Source organism: Mangifera indica, chromosome 1 (assembly GCF_011075055.1).
Source record: "Mangifera indica cultivar Alphonso chromosome 1, CATAS_Mindica_2.1, whole genome shotgun sequence".
In the NCBI taxonomy this organism is placed as follows: domain Eukaryota; kingdom Viridiplantae; phylum Streptophyta; class Magnoliopsida; order Sapindales; family Anacardiaceae; genus Mangifera; species Mangifera indica.
The window spans coordinates 24,340,892-24,359,244 of NC_058137.1; the positions used below are offsets into that span (position 1 = coordinate 24,340,892).

The 18,353-nt window shown below is 29.0% G+C and overlaps 4 protein-coding genes across 4 annotated transcripts; all 4 read left to right on the forward strand.

The window, feature by feature from the left end:
• The first annotated feature begins 4,977 nt into the window (after positions 1-4,977).
• LOC123228749 (probable glutathione S-transferase) lies at positions 4,978-6,064 on the forward strand. Its single transcript, XM_044654212.1, has 2 exons — positions 4,978-5,357; positions 5,576-6,064. Exons 1-2 carry the CDS (start codon positions 5,043-5,045, stop codon positions 5,918-5,920), a joined length of 660 nt encoding a protein of 219 aa, XP_044510147.1. The 5' UTR covers positions 4,978-5,042; the 3' UTR covers positions 5,921-6,064.
• A 2,055-nt stretch (positions 6,065-8,119) lies between these two features.
• LOC123228778 (probable glutathione S-transferase) lies at positions 8,120-9,548 on the forward strand. The gene is made up of 2 exons (XM_044654231.1): positions 8,120-8,562; positions 9,079-9,548. Exons 1-2 carry the CDS (start codon positions 8,248-8,250, stop codon positions 9,421-9,423), a joined length of 660 nt encoding a protein of 219 aa, XP_044510166.1. The 5' UTR covers positions 8,120-8,247; the 3' UTR covers positions 9,424-9,548.
• Positions 9,549-9,779: 231 nt separating this feature from the next.
• On the forward strand, positions 9,780-11,080 carry LOC123228759 (probable glutathione S-transferase). The gene is made up of 2 exons (XM_044654217.1): positions 9,780-10,155; positions 10,511-11,080. Exons 1-2 carry the CDS (start codon positions 9,841-9,843, stop codon positions 10,853-10,855), a joined length of 660 nt encoding a protein of 219 aa, XP_044510152.1. The 5' UTR covers positions 9,780-9,840; the 3' UTR covers positions 10,856-11,080.
• Positions 11,081-15,242: 4,162 nt separating this feature from the next.
• Positions 15,243-16,563, forward strand: LOC123228769 (probable glutathione S-transferase). The gene is made up of 2 exons (XM_044654224.1): positions 15,243-15,623; positions 15,989-16,563. The coding sequence occupies exons 1-2, from the start codon at positions 15,309-15,311 to the stop codon at positions 16,331-16,333; spliced, it is 660 nt and encodes a 219-aa protein (XP_044510159.1). The 5' UTR covers positions 15,243-15,308; the 3' UTR covers positions 16,334-16,563.
• The last annotated feature ends 1,790 nt before the right edge of the window (positions 16,564-18,353 follow it).

Below are 18,353 nucleotides of genomic sequence, written 5' to 3' on the forward strand. Positions count from 1 at the left end.
TTTTATAATAAAAAATATATATAATTTTTTTTTAAATTTTAAAAATTGATATTTTATTTTAATTTTAATTTTAAAAAATATTTTTTTCTTATAAATTTATAGATTTTTTTTCTCTCTATCAATAATAACGATAATAATAGTTGTTATCAATTTTATTTTTTTAAAATTTTAATAATTTTCTTTCTTGACAGAAGACATCGATGAAGAAAAAAAACATGTTTTAAAATAACAATTAATTTTATAGACACTTGAATTTTTGAGATCAAACCAAGGAAATGGAGTCGCTCGTATTCAACAACACTCTTTTCTTAACTCAGTGAACGAAATTCTACAGAGAGTAGCAGGTAGATTTTGGAAGAATATTCCACTGAGACAATATTCTAAGCCAAGTTGCCATCTTGGCATGAGGTATTTTATTCAATATTATTTGGAAGACCAAATGACTATATCCTACCCAAACTTTTGTTAAACTAATTCAATTTGAAAGCATCTATTTGTTCCTTTGACCAATCGTAACTTATTAATATTATTATAAAATTATTTTCAATTTTTAATACAAATTTTAAAAATTAATTATAATTATATTATTTTTTCATAAATAATATATATATATATATATATATATTATTTTTGCAAAGAAAAGAGACTCAATTATGTGGTGTGACTCGATTTGGGTAGTCAAAAAAAAAAAATCAAAGAAATTGAGAGCCAATTTTGTGATGTGACGTATCTTTTTTTTTTGTAAAAATTTGTCTATATTTACTTATCCAAAAAAAAAAATTGTTTGTATTTTGTACAGCAAAGTGGGTCAATGAATACTTCCGATAGAATAAGTTTGTTTTATATTTTTTAAATCGTTTTATATAAAATAAGCGTAATATTATATATTAATAAAAATATTTTAATTAAGTCTTTATTTTATAATAAACCATATTAATACGTATATTTATATGTATTATTAATATTATTATTTTTAAAATGGTTAAAAGATTTAATTAATGTTATATTATAGTCTAATTTTTTTTTTCAATGGCACGTCGTTTCCCATTAAAATTTTATCAGTTTGCATAGGTTACGCTAGGTTGGCCTAACAATTAGATAATTTATAATAAAGTCAAGATAATATTTAATAAATAATGGAAGATTATAGTTTAGATTTTAAAATAAATTAATTTAACAAATATATATTTTTTATACATAATTTGAGTACACATATAATATATTATTATATAATTCATTATTATTTTTATTTAATTTAAAATTATTTAATTATATAATAACATATTATCTTTGTATATAAATTATATATTAAAAATATATATACATAATTTTATTAATATTTATATAATATAATTAATTATCAATAATAGATTATAGATACGATCAAACATCTCAAATAATATTAAAATTGGTCTAATCTCTAGCCTCCAGGAGGTTGTGGGAAAATCCTAAAACTATTCATCATACAATTCCAACTCCCATAAATTAATTTTTAATTAAAAACTATGAAATCAAGCGAAAAACTTAATGACTTCAACTATGGAAATGTATATTCGGTTATTTTGTTATTGGTATAATGGTTAAAAAATCTTAAAGAAGAAAATTATTGAAAGAACAAAAAGAATATTTTATAGGTTTAGGATAAACGTGATTCAACCTAATAAGGGTATTTGTGGCCATTGGGTTAAATGTAATTTTCCTTCTTTAGGTCCATGAATTACTAATTAACTTTGTCATAGTATAAGTTTGTATCCCACTTATCAATGTTATCTTAACATGAGTTATTTTAAACATGTTGAGGGTTTTTATCACCTAGACATGACATATTTTGTACATCATGAGTTCAAGTCTACAACTTATACCTCACTTGTTAACGCTTGTCATGATGTGAGTCAAAGGCTACATGTTGTGAGTTACCACGTGCATTATTAGTTTAAGTCTACACCTTGTGTATTAGTGTTATAACAAGTTATAATAGGTCTATCATATGAGTTGTGGCCTATATATTGAACAGGGGATAAACCCTTTGCCCAAAAGGTTGCATGTTGTCTTCCTTTCATACGGGTATGGAGAATTTATTCGCGATGCGTTGGACCTCATGTTAGATGTGGGGGAACTAGCTCCTATGTATGTATTGTTAGGATACTATTATAAGCACTTAGATTACACCTATAAAACTAGTTATTTTAGTAACTATCTTTGTGAGCATGAGTTGCCCCATAACCATAGAATCATTTTGATCTTTCATAAATAGTAGAAGTGAAGAATTATGACCAAAACTATCATCACTAGTGTGATTGATGGTTGTTGTGAGTCTAGTGACTTTCCTTTCATGAGAAGCCAATGAAATGTAAAGTTGAGGGTATTAAAGATTATGTAATCATAAATCAGAACAACTTATGTTAGACACTTTTTTTAGCATCAAATTGATGGTGTTGAAATATGCACCAATAAGAAGAAGTACACAAAAGCAAGGAAGCTCAAGCGCAATGATATAAACATTCACAAAATATAAGTACAAGTTATATGTTTTTTTTTTTTTCAATATGCTTTGGCCAAAGATAGTAATAGTCTATGTCTACAATATTGTTATTGATTTGATAAGATAAAATTATATACTATTTAATATTTGTAATTAGATTTTTTTTTTAATAATCCCCTTTCCTTATTCGATGTTTGTTTGCATTTACAATGACATTGTAATTAATATATATATATTAACTAGTTGAATTTTTTATCACCTAATATTTTTTTTAGAATAATATTATGTAACCTAATTTTAAGTATATAAATAATTAAATATTTATACATGTTTCATATAATTAAATATTATTTTATTTATTAATTTAAAATTATTTAATCACATAATAATGTATATTTATTTATATATTTGAAATAAAAATACATAATTTTATTGATTTTTTTTATATACTTTCTCCTTGAAATATTTTTGCCATTTTATTTATTTTGTTTCTTAAAAGAAAAAAATTACTCTTGTACTATTACATTTAATGAGTAGTAGAAAATATATTTTAGTCAATTAGGAAAAAATTTAAAAAATCCAGCTACTGGGGCTGCTTATCGAAAGGCAAAATTTCAAAAGTCCAGACTCAACCACGTACCATTTGTATAATTTTCCATTGCGGTCCCATGAGTCCGTGATTGAAGGGGACATAACCAAAGTTTCTTTGCCTTCTTTTCGGGACATTGAAATTTTTAGTATTATTTTATTCTGTGTATATAAAATATATTTTTAGGCAGAATTTTACAATTAAGGTAATTATTTTATATATAATTCAAGTGCCTTTCTTTTTTCAAACTAAAACAGATTAACCAATAAAACTGGTTTTAAATTTTGATTATTCATGGGAAGAAAAAGGGAAACTTCCAAAATACTAAATTATTAACTCCTTTCTTATTTTTCTGAATACCGGATGTGAAGGGTTATGCGTTTTTTGACCTTTGAATTTCTTCATCAGATAAAGAGATAAGCATTAGTATATTTTATATAATATATTTAATACTGCATCCAATTCCTTGATGTGAACATTGACTTTTAGCTAATTTTCTCTTAAGGATATTTAAATACTATTATTTTAATTTATTACATATTTATAAATGGGAAAAACACTATTTTCCACCCATTTTTTAGCCTTATTTCAAAAATATACTCATGTCAGATGAAAAACTTAAATATTTATCCAAAGTTTAATTTGTTTGCTCCACCGTTATTTTCTGTTAGATAAAGGGGTAAATTTATTATTTTATCAATAATATTAAATAATTAAAATTTTAAAATTTTATCTCATTTTTCTTCTCGTTAATTTGAAAAACTAACATTTGTCCTCTAAATTAAGTTTTAAAAAATTCATTTTTTCCCCTGAAATGCAACCACTTTTTCCGACAATAGCGGAGAACTTTTCGTTCAGAGGTCGACCATCTCTGAAAGACGATCGTCGTCCAAGAAAGACGATCGTTGTCCAAGAAAGACGATCGTTGTCCAATAAGGACCATCGTCGTCCAGATCTGGATGACGAGAGTCGTTCAGATCTGGATGACAAGAGTTGTCCAGAACTGAACGATGCTTTGTCCAGATTTGGACGACGAAGCGTCGTCCATTCTGGACGATGAAGCGTCATCCAGATTTGGACGACGAAGCGTTTTTTCCTCTTCCTTCCTCTGGCTATTATCTCCGACCGTTGACAATTGCCTCTTCTTTCTATGCTATCGATGAAGGAAGACTTATAAATCAAGAAGTCGATGACCAATGAACAATAACGAAGAATGAAGGCAATGAATCTTTCTCTTCGTTGAATCTCGTTAGACGATAAGAATCATCTTAAGATGAAACTTCCATTTTTTATTTCGTCTCCTCCTGAAACTTAATCAACAAAAAATGAAGCTAATTAACATCATAGACACTGATTTGACAAGAACAAAGATTCATCCCCATCGTTCTTCATCTTTATTGGCATCTCAGTTTATAGCTCTTCCTTTGTCGATGGTAAAGAGAGAAAAGGAAGTTGTCGGTAGTCAAAGAAAAGAAGAAAAAAAAATCTTACATATGAGAGAGTGAATAATCACTTCTTAAAATTTGAACACTTTATATTAAAGAGAAATTATGATATTTTTAAATTTGGAGAAGAAAATATAATAAAATTTTAATCTTTTAATAAATAATAATTTTATTTTTAATTTTAATTAAAATTTTTAATAATAATAATTTATAAATAGATATATGAATAGACGTGAACTTAACGAGGAACTTCGAGATTTCACTGCACCTTCCGGAAGAACAGGTATTTTGGCCTTAAAAATAAAGCCAAAAGAGTAAATGCACTTTTGACTGAAGACGAAACTATGACGTAAGCAATGACTATATTGTAGAAGCCACTAGAATCTTTTTCTTGGCAAAGAATTTCATTTTTTTTTTAAATGTGTTACTTTCAAGTTTTCTATAAATACACCATTAAGACTCTTCGTTTTCACAAACATAATTTCAAAAAATCTGACTGTTTGTTGAGTTTCGAGCTTCTGCAACAATGGCGGACGAGGTGATTTTGTTGGATTTTTTGCCCAGCATGTTTGGCATGAGGGTGAGAATCGCCATGGCAGAGAAAGGGATCAAGTATGAGTACAAAGAGGAGGATTTGAGGAACAAGAGCCCTTTGCTTTTGCAGATGAATCCGATTCATAAAAAGATCCCGGTTCTTGTTCACAATGGGAAACCCGTCTGTGAATCTACCATAATTGTTCAGTACATTGATGAGGTTTGGAAGGATAAAGCTCCTTTGCTCCCTTCTGATCCTTATGAGCGGGCTCAAGCTAGATTCTGGGTAGATTTCATTGACAAGAAGGTAAAATTGAAGTATTTCTAAGTTTTCTTTTGCTTAATTTGTGACTGAAGGTATTTAGGAGAAATTTATACCCTTTTCTTCTGAAATTTATAGAATTTAGTTTTAATATTTCATAACAAAGTTCACACAAAAACAAGGAGTTGATAAGAAAATAGCATTTATAAGGCTAATGAAAATTTTTTTGGTAATGGATGCTAACTCAGTAAAGAAAATTGCAGTTATATGATTCTGGGAGGAAGACATGGAGCACAACAGGTGAAGCGCAGGAGCAGGCAAAGAAGGAATTCATTGAAGTAATCAAGACCTTGGAAGGGCAGCTTGGAGACAAGCCATACTTCGGAGGTGAGACCTTCGGGTTTGTCGACTTATGTCTTATCCCTTTCTACTGCTGGTTCCACGCTTACGAGACGTATGGCAAGTTCAGTGTAGCAGCAGAGTGCCCCAATTTCACTGCGTGGGCTAAGAGATGTATGGCGAAGGAAAGTGTTGCAAAGTCGCTCCCTGATGAGAAGAAAATTCTGGGATTTGTTGCGGAGTTAAGGAAGAGGTTTGGGATTGAATAGAGAGAATTTAGAATTAAGGCAATAAGCACAATCGCACTTGTTGCTGTGAAAGCCTTGTGTTGTGTTTGTTTTGTGTGTAGGTTTGGCTTCTGAATAATTTGGGGAAAGAGGACACTCGCACTGTGTCCTTCTGGTTTGATATTAGGATTATTTGCTGTATTTTATATCTTGGGTAATGTTGTTAGGGATAATATTAATATTTTATATATATATATATATATATATATATATATATATATATATTTTCTATATATAATTTTGAGTTTAAATAATCATATATTATTATATAATTAAATATTACATTAATTTTAATTATTTAATTATATAATAATATATTATTTTTGTATATATAAAAATTATATACATATAATATTATTAGGGATAATGTTGTTTCTACTTTAAATTTTAGTCAAATCCTTATGTAAATTCTATAATAATTTTTTTATATTTGTGTTATGGCTGTGTGGGTCAATTGAAAAATAAATTCAGTTGAACAAATAAAAATAAAATACAACTATAACTAGATGAGGGCAGGCTGTGGCCATTAGTGACGAGCTGGCCTAGCCATCGGTTTAGGCATATCAATCCTGGTCAATCCCTTCGCCACCTGCTATTTTTAATATACTTTCTCTTTGGAATATTTTTGCCATTTTATTTACTGTGTTTTTTAAAAGAAAAAAAGTGCTCTTGTACTACTCCATTTAATTAGTGGTAGAAACCCTACTTTATCCAATCCCGGGACCAGGGCCTATTATCCAAAGGCAAAATTTCAAGAGTCGAGACTCAACCACATAACATACATGTGTATAATTTTCCATTGCGGGCCCATAATTGAAGGGGACTTAACCAAAGTTTCTTTGCATTTTGGGTATAAACTATGAGAAAACAAAAACTCTTCAGGTTGCCAATTGCCATCGAGAGTTATATTTGTTAAACAATACTCTAGTCTGCAGGATATCTCTGTACAAGACATATCATCACATTCAAGTCAACCCGAGCAATTATGGTCAACAATATAGACATTACAAGTTACAACAACAACAATTGACCAAACATTAGAAATTAACAAAACTAATAAAATATTAAAAAATTTTAAAATTCAAAATTTTGTCATGTTTAAAAAAATTAACAACAATCAAACATACATACTAATTGCTAACCTTCCATTCCATCCTGTCATAAAAAGGAAAACCTTGCTTAATTGTAAAACTACTCACTATTTATTAGAAGATTTTCATGTTATGCTTTGGTTCAATATATATAATTTATTTTTTATTATTAATATTAATTTATTTAGTTTATTAATAATAAAAAATTTTGATTATTTTTTTATTATCAATCATAATATAATTGATAATATAAAAGTTAATTTGTTCGCAATCCTATTTTAGATATTAAAAAATCATTAAGTTAATAGTAAGTAATAATATTTTAGAATAACTATACTTAAAATAATATCCTCATGCATAAAAACAAATAAAATAATTGTTTTTACCTATAATTTTTTTATTAAATATAGTAATAATTTGAATTTATTAATCTTTTTAGACAATCTATATTTATAATAATATTTTATTTTTAGTAATAAAATATATTTCTATGTATAAATAATAAATACAACTTTATATATAAATAATAATATATTAATATATCATTGAGTGATTTTAAATTAAAAATAAAATAATACCTAATCATATAATAATATATTATTATTTATATTCATAATTTTATTAAAATCAAACTTACCTTTTATGTCAATAAGCAGAAGTACTCTTTTCCTTCTCAATAGAAATAATATAATATTTTATTATAATTCAATTAAAAATATTAATAAATCTCCATAATTATGTCTGAGCAAGCCGATTTTAGTTCTTCCAATTTGTCTATAACCTATTGTTTTCATTAAATAATATGTATAATTTTATGTATAAATAAATATATATTTAATTTTTAATTATTAAATTTTAGTATTGCTTAATTATTAATATTACGGGAAAAGAGTATCCCATATTTCTTTATATAAATATAAATTATTAATGCCAAGAGAAATTAGTGTGGATAATAATCTGGTAAGCAATGACTACAATGTAGAAGCCTCTAGAATCTTTTTCTTGGCAAAAAATTTAATATTCGTTTTCCTTTTCCATCAAAGTTTTCAATAGGAGGAAGAGTTATGTACAGAAACAATGTATGAACTTTGTGACTACGTCACAACATTTATCCTTATCACATTTAAGTTTTCTATAAAAATACCATTAAAGTCTTCACTTTTCAACAACATCATTATATAAAATCTTGGACTCTGAGTCTGTTGAGTTTCTGCAAGGATGGCGGAGGAGGTGATTTTGTTGGATTTTTGGGCCAGCATGTTTGGCGCGAGGGTGAGAATTGCATTGGCGGAGAAAGGGATCAAGTATGAGCACAAAGAGGCTGATTTGTGGAACAAGAGCCCTTTGCTTTTGGAGATGAACCCCATTCATAAAAAGATCCCGGTTCTTATTCACAATGGGAAACCCGTCTGTGAATCTTCCATCATTGTTCAGTACATTGATGAGGTTTGGAAGGATAAAACTCCTTTGCTCCCTTCTGATCCTTTTGAGCGGGCTCAATCTAGATTCTGGGTAGATTTCATTGACAAGAAGGTAAAATTGAAGTATTTCTAAGTTTTTTGTTTGCTGAATTTCTGATTGATGATTTGCAGGAGAAATTTTTGCCCTCTTCTTCTGAAATTTATAGAATCTAGTTTTCATATTTAGCATGGAAGCTTGGAAACGCGGTGAGAAATATAAACAATATAAATATAAAAAATATTAGAATTTTTTAACTTAAACCAAACTTTTATTAAAAAAAAATGCAATTTGTATTTCTTTTAAAAAATATAATAACAAAATAAACTGTTTCGAGTTTTTGCTGACATGCTGGAAAGGAGACGCTTCATATGTCGGAGAAAAGAGGTAATGAAATCAAAATTTTGAAAGAGAGAGAAATATAAAATTAATTTTTAATAGGTTAAAAAATAAAGAAATGAGAAGCGTTTCTTCAAAATTTTTATATTTCCGAAACGTTACGCATCAGTTTAGAAGAGTTTTAAAAACCCAGAAACCACTGTGCTTCTTAGTTTCATAACAGAGATGCTAACTAAGTAAAGACAATTGCAGTTGTATGATCCTGGGAGGAATACATGGGCCAAAACAGGTGAAGCACAGGAGGAGGCAAAGAAGGAATTCATTGAAGTAATCAAGACCTTGGAAGGGCAGCTGGGAGACAAGCCATACTTCGGCGGCGAGACCTTCGGGTTCGTCGACTTATCTCTGATATCTTACTACTGCTGGTTCCATGCACATGAGACGTACGCCAAGTTCAGTTTAGCAGCAGAGTGCCCCAAGTTCACTGCTTGGGCTAAGCGATGTATGGAGAGGGAAAGTGTTGCAAAGTTACTCCCTGACGAGAAGAAAATTCTGGGATTTGTTGTAAAGTTGAGGAAATATTTTGGGTATGAATAAAGGGGATTTAGAATTAAGTTAAGGCAATTGCTGCTGTCTGAGCCTTGTGTTTTGTAGTTTTGGTTTCTGAATTAATTGGAGAAAATGGGCCCTCTCACTGTGTCCTTTGTGGTTTGGTTTCGGGATCATTTGCTGTCCTTTGATTAAATTGTTAAATTTTTGTTAGTAAAAAAAAGGGATTAGTAGTTTGACTGGCGGCGGAACTATGACATAAGCGATGACCATGTCCAAGAAGCTCCTAGAATCTTTTTCTTGGCAAAATATTTTATTCTTTTTTTGGCAGTTTTTTTTTTTTTAATACATATGCAATGACGACAGGCACATGATGGTTTCCTATAAGTACTCCATCGAACTCTTCACTTTTCATCAACATCATTACATAAAATCTTTTACTCTGAGTTTGGAGTTTCTGCAACGATGGCGGACGAGGTGATTTTGTTGGATTTTTGGCCAAGCATGTATGGCATGAGGCTGAGAATTGCATTGGCGGAGAAAGGCGTCAAGTATGAGAACAAAGAGCAGGATTTGAGGAACAAGAGCCCTTTGCTTTTGCAGATGAATCCCATTCATAAAAAGGTCCCGGTTCTTGTTCACAATGGGAAACCCGTCTTAGAATCTTCGATCATTGTTCAGTACATTGATGAGGTTTGGAAGGATAAAACTCCTTTACTCCCCTCTGATCCTTATGAGCGGGCTCAAGCTAGATTCTGGGTTGATTTTATTGACAAAAAGGTAAAAAGAAGATTTTTGTTTGCTTAATTTGTGATTGATGTTTTGTACGATTTGCCTTTTTCTTCTGCAATTTATAAAATATGATTACTTGAATTGAATGGAGGTTTCATTTCCTCCATTTTCATTGTATGTGTTAACTGGAGAAAATAACTAACCAAACCCACCGCATTTTAAGGTTTGGTTTGGTTTGGTTTGAAAATAGTTCAAATTATAACATAAACTGAAAACTGTTTTTCTAAACTTTATCAACCAAAACTAAATCATTTTAGAAACCAAATTGTAATTTTTAAGAAGTTTGATCCGAAGTCTTGCCTATTTCATGATAAAGATGCTAACTCAGTAAAGAAAATTGCAGTTATATGAAGCTGGGAGGAAGATATGGACCACAACAGGTGAAGCACAGGAGGAGGGAAAGAAGGAATTCATTGAAGTAATCAAGACCTTGGAAGGGCAGATGGGAGACAAGCCTTACTTCGGAGGCGAGGCCTTTGGGTTCGTGGACTTATCTCTGATCCCTTTCTACAGCTGGTTCCATGCATTCGAGACGTTTGCCAAGTTCAGTGTAGCAGCTGAGTGCCTCAATTTCAGTGCATGGGCAAAGAGATGTATGGAGAAGGAAAGTGTTGCAAAGTCACTCCCTGATGAGAAGAAAGTTCTGGTATTTCTTACAGAATATAGGAAAAGTCTTGGGATTGAATAGAGAAAAAAATTTAGAGTTAGGTTAAAGGCATTTGTTGCGGTGAGAGCCTTGTGTTGTGTTTGTGTTTGTTTTATTTTTGTTTCGCTTTCTGAATAAATTGGAGAAAACACACACTCTACTGTGTCTTTGCGGTTTGGTTTTGGGATCATTTGTTGTATTTTACATTTTGACTAATGTTCTTCTGGATATTGGTGTTTTGAATAAAAGCATACAGTTACAAATTTAGCTCATTGCATTCTATTTCTGCTTCTCCTGGCTTCCTCTTTAGGTCATCTCCTATTCCCTATCTTGCTTGCATATATTCTGATTTAATTTTTCATTTGTATATCTAAAATAGGCAGGTATAATTTTATTATTGTATAAATTATTTGTATATGCAACTAATCCCGGCCACAGCTTTTGCAATAAAAGATTAGAAAAAGATGTCTTTACGCATGTCTTTCTTTATCTTGGAAGAAAATTGGTCAGGGAACTATATTTTTCCTTCAGTAAATAGAAAATTTTTTATCCCATTTACCCTGAATAAACTGTTGGCTTTATTCTCCTTTATTTGTCAAATATTACACGTTACACTTCAATCATAATATTCTAGTTTAATTATTGGCGACAGTAGCGGGCTCAAGGGACTCAATAAGGGGTCACCCTTTTGGGTTTTAAATATTTTAGTTGCTCATTTAGAATTGAAAAATGAATATTTTTATATCATTTTAAGTCTTCAAAATATATTAGTTTAATTTATTAAAAATATCAAAATAATTTCTAAAATTTCCTAGGAACTCTTATTAAATTTCACTATTTTTGTTGATTTATTATTTTTTAACTTTAACATAATTTGACCCCTCAATATTATATATTTGTTTCTGCAGGTGATTGAGGTTTTGGGTATTTTATGACTTGTGGATGTATTTTAGAAGTTGGGTTAAGCTATTAAGGCCGAAAGCTGATCAATGAGCATTTTTGCCGTAACATATATTATTCATATTTTATGGAAATTTGGAGATATGAAATAATAATACTTGTCTACCTTGTAATCATCTTTTGACTTAGAAATATATTTTTATATGTAATAAAATTATGCATATGTATTTTTTATATATAATTTGAATATATAAATAATATATTATTATATGATTAAATAGTTTTAAATTAAAAATAAAATCATATTTAATTATATAATGACATATTATCTATATATTAAAATTATATTAATCATGTATACACGTAATATTATTCTTTTATATGTTAAAAAGGTCAAAATCTAATATTACTTCATGTAAAGGTTTGCTTGAATACAATTGGTGAAAGATGATCCTTCCATATTGATAGGACAATATAATTCCTTCCTCTGTTCTTTTCTTCAACTTCGTTTATATTTATCATTTTGTTTGTCCTTATAAAAATATTATAAAATCATTTACTATTTATAATTTGGTAAACATTTATTTTTTCACGTGCAACATTAATAATAAAATATTATATGATAAACTTATTTATATCAAGTACAAATTAATGCAAGAAGGTTTTTAATTTCCACCAGAAAAAAAAAATATTATTATTAGGGTGCTTTGGTTAATATAATCTTTATTTAAAAAAAAAAAGGAAGGATTATTACACTTAATAGATTTTTAATTATATAGTAATTTATATTATCATACTGATACTTCATCAAGACTGAGAGACAGAAGTAGTGTTTATCTCGATTATTTTGACTTATTGACTTAACTTCCAAAATAACAATTGAGTTTGATTAGATAAAAACTTTGACCCAAATCCACACTACGGCCATATATTTCATTGATTGTAGTTATCAATCAAATAATGCTACAATATCTTTCTTTCGTATTTGAGAGTGTTGAATTATTTGTTGATTCAATATAATCTTGCTACATTTATCAATATAATCAATCACTATCGTACTAATAACCCTCTGCGAAAGTTTACATTAGATTAACATCAAACTAAACCAATTTAATTAATATATGAAATATTTCGATGATCTCAAATCTAGAAATCACATATAACATTATCTATTAGAGATTTTATTCCACAAACATTGTGGTTACCATCGATGAGGAATTCTCTTATTAGATCTATTCAGTGGACATGCAACTAGCATGCACTCATGTGTTATGCCAAATTAATATTCACAACCTTGACACGTGAGTTTTGTTATTAACTTTATAGATTGTTCAATATGATGATTACCTTATCATATTATCTGTACCCTTAATCAGAATAATATCAAGACTACGAACGTTTATAGATCAACCACCTAATATGATATTGAATTATTTGTGCAATATGTAATGGCTTATTGATATTAAACTATGCTTAAAAATTTACCCTATGTAATATGCATGAGGCTTATTAAAAATTTTCAATATTTAATGCATGAGGTATATATATTTTATGTTTAGGGGGTTTATTAATATGTTTTTACCTTACACATCATACACAGCATATGTGAAACCTTTGATAAATCTATACACCCTGAGCAATAAAAAAAATGAACATCAACAAATGTACTAACCGTTTTCTCATTTTGTGCTTAAAAAGTTTCTTTGAATTATCAAGATCTATAAGAGGTGATTGATATGTGCAACGATAACTATACATATGTTGGTACATGAGTTTTGAAATGGATGAAATAGAGTCAAAAGTTAATTTAATTCTTTTTTTATTTTGATAATGAGGAATCTCATTTAAGTCTGATTGTTTTATTAGGGTCAAATAAACCAAATCAAACAGGTCAAATTCGAGTTCAATGATTGGTTTCATAATTACTGAATCAGGTCAAAAGCTTGATTTTGAAATGTTAAGAAAGAAGACTTGAATCTATGCTCTTATATCTGAAATCTTATATTTTTATTATTCAAATTATCCTTCCAAAGGGAAAAATTAATTTACTTCATCTTAATTATAAAAGTGTAGAGTTAGGATGGAAGATTATCTTTGTACAACCCTTTTGAAGGATGATTGTTTTAATTATTTAGCAAAAAATTACAAAAGGATAAATGTAATATATAAACCATCACTGCCTTTCTTGTTTATTTACTATAAATTTATGTCACAAAATTCAAGTTTCTTAACTTGAGTGCGATTAGACCAATGTTTACACAATAAATATGAAAGGACAAATGATTATTTTCTCTCTTTTGTCAGCACAGAAAAAAACAGAGACTACGATTAAACCAATGAAAAAACAATAGTAAGATGACTCTTCAAGAAAACTACTAAGAGAAAGAATGAACAAGTAAATTTGATCATCCTGTCCAACTTCTTCATTATTTCTTCGACCTTTTACCTTTTGTTCATCAGCAGTTAATTGAGCTTCTGAAACAATGGAAGATGAAGTAATGTCAGCACAGATAAATAATAATATATTAATATATAATTGAATAATTTTAAATTAAAAATAAAATGATATCTAATTATATAATAATATATCATTATTTATATATAAAATTAAATTTTTTATTATTTGTGAAAATAATTTTATTAAAATCAAACTTTCCTTTTATGTCAATAAGCCAAAGTACTCTTTTCCTTTTCAATAGAAATAATATAATATTTTATTATAATTCAATTAAAATATTAATAAATCTCCATAATTATCTCTGAGCAAGCCGGTTTTAGTTCTTCCATTTTGTCTATAACCTCTTGTTTTCATTAAATAATATATATGTATAATTTTTGTGTATAATTTTATATATAAATAATTATTTATTAAATTTTAATATTGCTTAATTATTAATATTACGGGAAAAGGGTATCCCATATTTCTTTATATAAATATAAATTAGTAATGCCAAGAGAAATTAGTGTGGATAATAATCTGGTAAGCAATGACTATAATGTAGAAGCCTCTAGAATCTTTTTCTTGGCAAAAAATTTAATGTTCGTTTTCTTTTTCCGTCAAAGGTTTCAATAGGAGTAAGAGTTATGTACAGAAACAATGTATGAACTTTGTGACTACGTCACAACATTTATCCTTATCACATCCAAGTTTTCTGTAAAGATACAATTAAACTCTTCACTTTTCAACAACATCATTACATAAATTGTGAAAAATGGTTATTAAAAAGAAAAAAATTAATGAAATATTAAAATTAAAAGAAATTTTTAAATTCAAATCATTATTATATTTATAAAAAAAAAATTGTTCCCTTTGATTAAAATGTTAAATTTTTATTAGAAAAAAAAAAAGAGGATCGGTAGTTTGACTGGCGGCGGAACTATGACATAAGCGATGACCATGTCGAAGAAGCACCTAGAATCTTTTTCTTGGCAAAATATTTTATTCTTTTTTTGCATTTTTTTCCAAAAAAAAAAAAGACATATGTGATGACGACAGACACATCATGGTTTCCTATAAATACTCCATCGAACTCTTCATTTTTCATCAACATCATTTCATAAAATCTTTTATTCTGAGTTTGGAGTTTCTGCAACGATGGCGGACGAGGTGATTTTGTTGGATTTTTGGCCAAGCATCTATGGCATGAGGGTGAGAATTGCATTGGCGGAGAAAGGCGTCAAGTATGAGAACAAAGAGCAGGATTTGAGGAACAAGAGCCCTTTGCTTTTGCAGATGAATCCCATTCATAAAAAGGTCCCGGTTCTTGTTCACAATGGGAAACCCGTCTTAGAATCTTTGATCATTGTTCAGTACATCGATGAGGTTTGGAAGGATAAAACTCCTTTACTCCCCTCTGATCCTTATGAGCGGGCTCAAGCTAGATTCTGGGTTGATTTTATTGACAAAAAGGTAAAAAAAATTGAATTATTTTCAAGATTTTTGTTTGCTTAATTTGTGATTGATGTCTTGTAGGATTTGCCTTTTTCTTCTGCAATTTATAAAATATGATTACTTGAATCGAATGGAGGTTTCATTTCCTCCATTCTCATTGTATGTGTTAACTGGAGAAAATAACTAACCAAACCCACCGCGTTTGAAGGTTTGGTTCGGTTTGAAAATAGTTCAAACCGTAACATAAATTGAAAACTGTTTTTCTACACTTTATCAACCAAAACCAAATCATTTAAGAAACCAAATTGTAATTTTTAAGAAGTTTGATCCGAAGTCTTGCCTATTTCATAATAAAGATGCTAACTCAGTAAAGAAAATTGCAGTTATTAGAAGGTGGAAGGAAGACATGGACCACAACAGGTGAAGCACAGGAGGAGGGAAAGAAGGAATTCATTGAAGTAATCAAGACCTTGGAAGGGCAGCTGGGAGACAAGCCTTACTTCGGAGGCGAGGCCTTTGGGTTCGTGGACTTATCTCTGATCCCTTTCTACAGCTGGTTCCATGCATTCGAGACGTTTGGCAAGTTCAGTGTAGCAGCTGAGTGCCCCAATTTCAGTGCATGGGCAAAGAGATGTATGGAGAAGGAAAGCGTTGCAAAGTCACTCCCTGATGGGAAGAAAGTTCTGGGATTTCTTACAGAATATAGGAAAAGTCTTGGGTTTGAATAGAGAGAAATATTTAGAGTTAGGTTAAAGGCAATTGTTGCGGTGTGAGCCTTGTGTTGTGTTTGTGTTTGTTATATTTTTGTTTCGCTTGCTGAATAAATTGGAGAAAACACACAATTCACAGTGTCCTTGTGGTTTGGTTTTGGGATCATTTGTTGTATTTTACGTTTTGCCTAATGTTCTTCTGGATATTGGTGTTTTGAATAAAAGCATAAAACAACAAATTTAGCTCATTGCCTTGTCTTTCTGCTTCTCCTGGCATCCCCTTTTGGTCATCTCTCATTCCCTATCTTGCTTGCATATATTCTGATTTAATTTTTTATCTGTATATGTATAGTTTTATTATTGTATAAATTATGTCAATCCCAGCCACAGTTTTTGCCATAAAAGATTAAAAAAAAAGGATGTCCCTGTGCATGTTTTTCTTTATCTTGGAAGAAAAATGGTCAGGAAAGCATATTTTTCCTTCAGTAAATTGAAAATTTTTTATCCAATTTACCCTAAATAAACTGTTGACTTTATTCTCCCTTATTTATCAAATATTACACGTTACGCTTCAATCATGATATTTTTTTACTTCGACATATTTGATCTCTCTATTATATATTTGTTTCCCCCAGTGACTGAGGTTTTGGGTGATTTTTTGACTTGTGGGTGTCTTTTAGATGTTGGGTTGAGCTACTAAGGCCTAAAGCTGATCAATGATCCTTTTTGCCATGATATATATTATTCATATTTTATGGCAATTATAGCTGGCTTGGGAATTTGGATATATGAAAAAATAATACTTGTCTATCTTTTAATCATCCTGTGACTTCGAAAAATATTTTCATATATAATAAGACTATATATATAATTTAAGTATATAAAAAATATATTATCATATAATTAGATAATTTTAAATTAAAGATAAAATAATACTCAAATATATAATAATATATTATTTATATACTTAAATTATATATCAATTGTATATATATATAACATTGCTCTTTCATACGGTAAAAGGTCAAAATCTAATATTACTTCATGTAAAGGTTTGTTTGAATACAACTGGTGAAGGATTAACCTTCCTTAGAGATGTCAATGGGTCTAGCCGGGTTGGTTCCGACTCGGTCCATTGGGTTAATGGGCCGGGCCCAAGACCCAAACAGTAATGGGCCTTTGGGCAGGGCCGATCCATTGAAATATAAAGGCCCGTCTCATATAATAACAGACCTTAATTGGGTCGGGTCGGGTTGGGCTTTAATTAGGCCAACCCGGCTCATTTAATCAATGTTTTTTAAAAAAATTTAATTAAAATTTTTAAATACAAATTATTTTTTAATTATTAAAACTAATAACAGTATCTCGAATATTTTATTTATAATATCTCACTTGTGGCGAAGGAATACAATGGTTACATGATGAAAAATATTATAAATTGATAACATAGTACAAATAAATTAATTTACATATGGTATAAATTACAAAACATAAATAAAATATATCTACTATATAACATTTATCTACTCATCTTCTATATCTAAATCTCTGAATTTTTCAAAGATAAAGAATTATTATTTGTGAATTTAGATATTTTATAATATTTTGTAATGATAAAATTAAAATAAAAATAAAATTATAAATATAAAGAATTATTATTTACGAATTCAGATTTTTTTCGAAAGAGAGTTAATGAGAGAAAATGATATTAAAAATATAATGAAATAGTTGAGATTGAGAGATTAAAAGATTTGTAAATAAAAGTGAAAATGAAGGAAAATAGAATAGATTTATTTAAAAAAATAAATTAATTTAAAAAAATTAAGCAGAAGCCAATTTACCATTTGGCAGAAGTAGAAATCTGCTTCTGCCACAAGGCAGCAGAAGCAAATTTTCTGCTTCTATTGTCCAAAAAAAAAATAAAAATTTTTATTTTATAAACCATATCGAGTTAGTCTATAAATTTAATATTAAAGTTTTAAGCCCAACCTGAAAGACCAATGGGCCTAACCCGACACTCTACAGTGTCGGGCCGGGC

Coding starts and splice junctions, on each gene's coding strand:
- LOC123228749 (XM_044654212.1), top strand. CDS start 5,043: ATGGCGGACGAGGTGATTTTGTTGGATTTTTTGCCCAGCATGTTTGGC. Junction 5,358..5,575: donor TAGATTTCATTGACAAGAAG/GTAAAATTGAAG, acceptor AGAAAATTGCAG/TTATATGATTCTGGGAGGAA.
- LOC123228778 (XM_044654231.1), top strand. CDS start 8,248: ATGGCGGAGGAGGTGATTTTGTTGGATTTTTGGGCCAGCATGTTTGGC. Junction 8,563..9,078: donor TAGATTTCATTGACAAGAAG/GTAAAATTGAAG, acceptor AGACAATTGCAG/TTGTATGATCCTGGGAGGAA.
- LOC123228759 (XM_044654217.1), top strand. CDS start 9,841: ATGGCGGACGAGGTGATTTTGTTGGATTTTTGGCCAAGCATGTATGGC. Junction 10,156..10,510: donor TTGATTTTATTGACAAAAAG/GTAAAAAGAAGA, acceptor AGAAAATTGCAG/TTATATGAAGCTGGGAGGAA.
- LOC123228769 (XM_044654224.1), top strand. CDS start 15,309: ATGGCGGACGAGGTGATTTTGTTGGATTTTTGGCCAAGCATCTATGGC. Junction 15,624..15,988: donor TTGATTTTATTGACAAAAAG/GTAAAAAAAATT, acceptor AGAAAATTGCAG/TTATTAGAAGGTGGAAGGAA.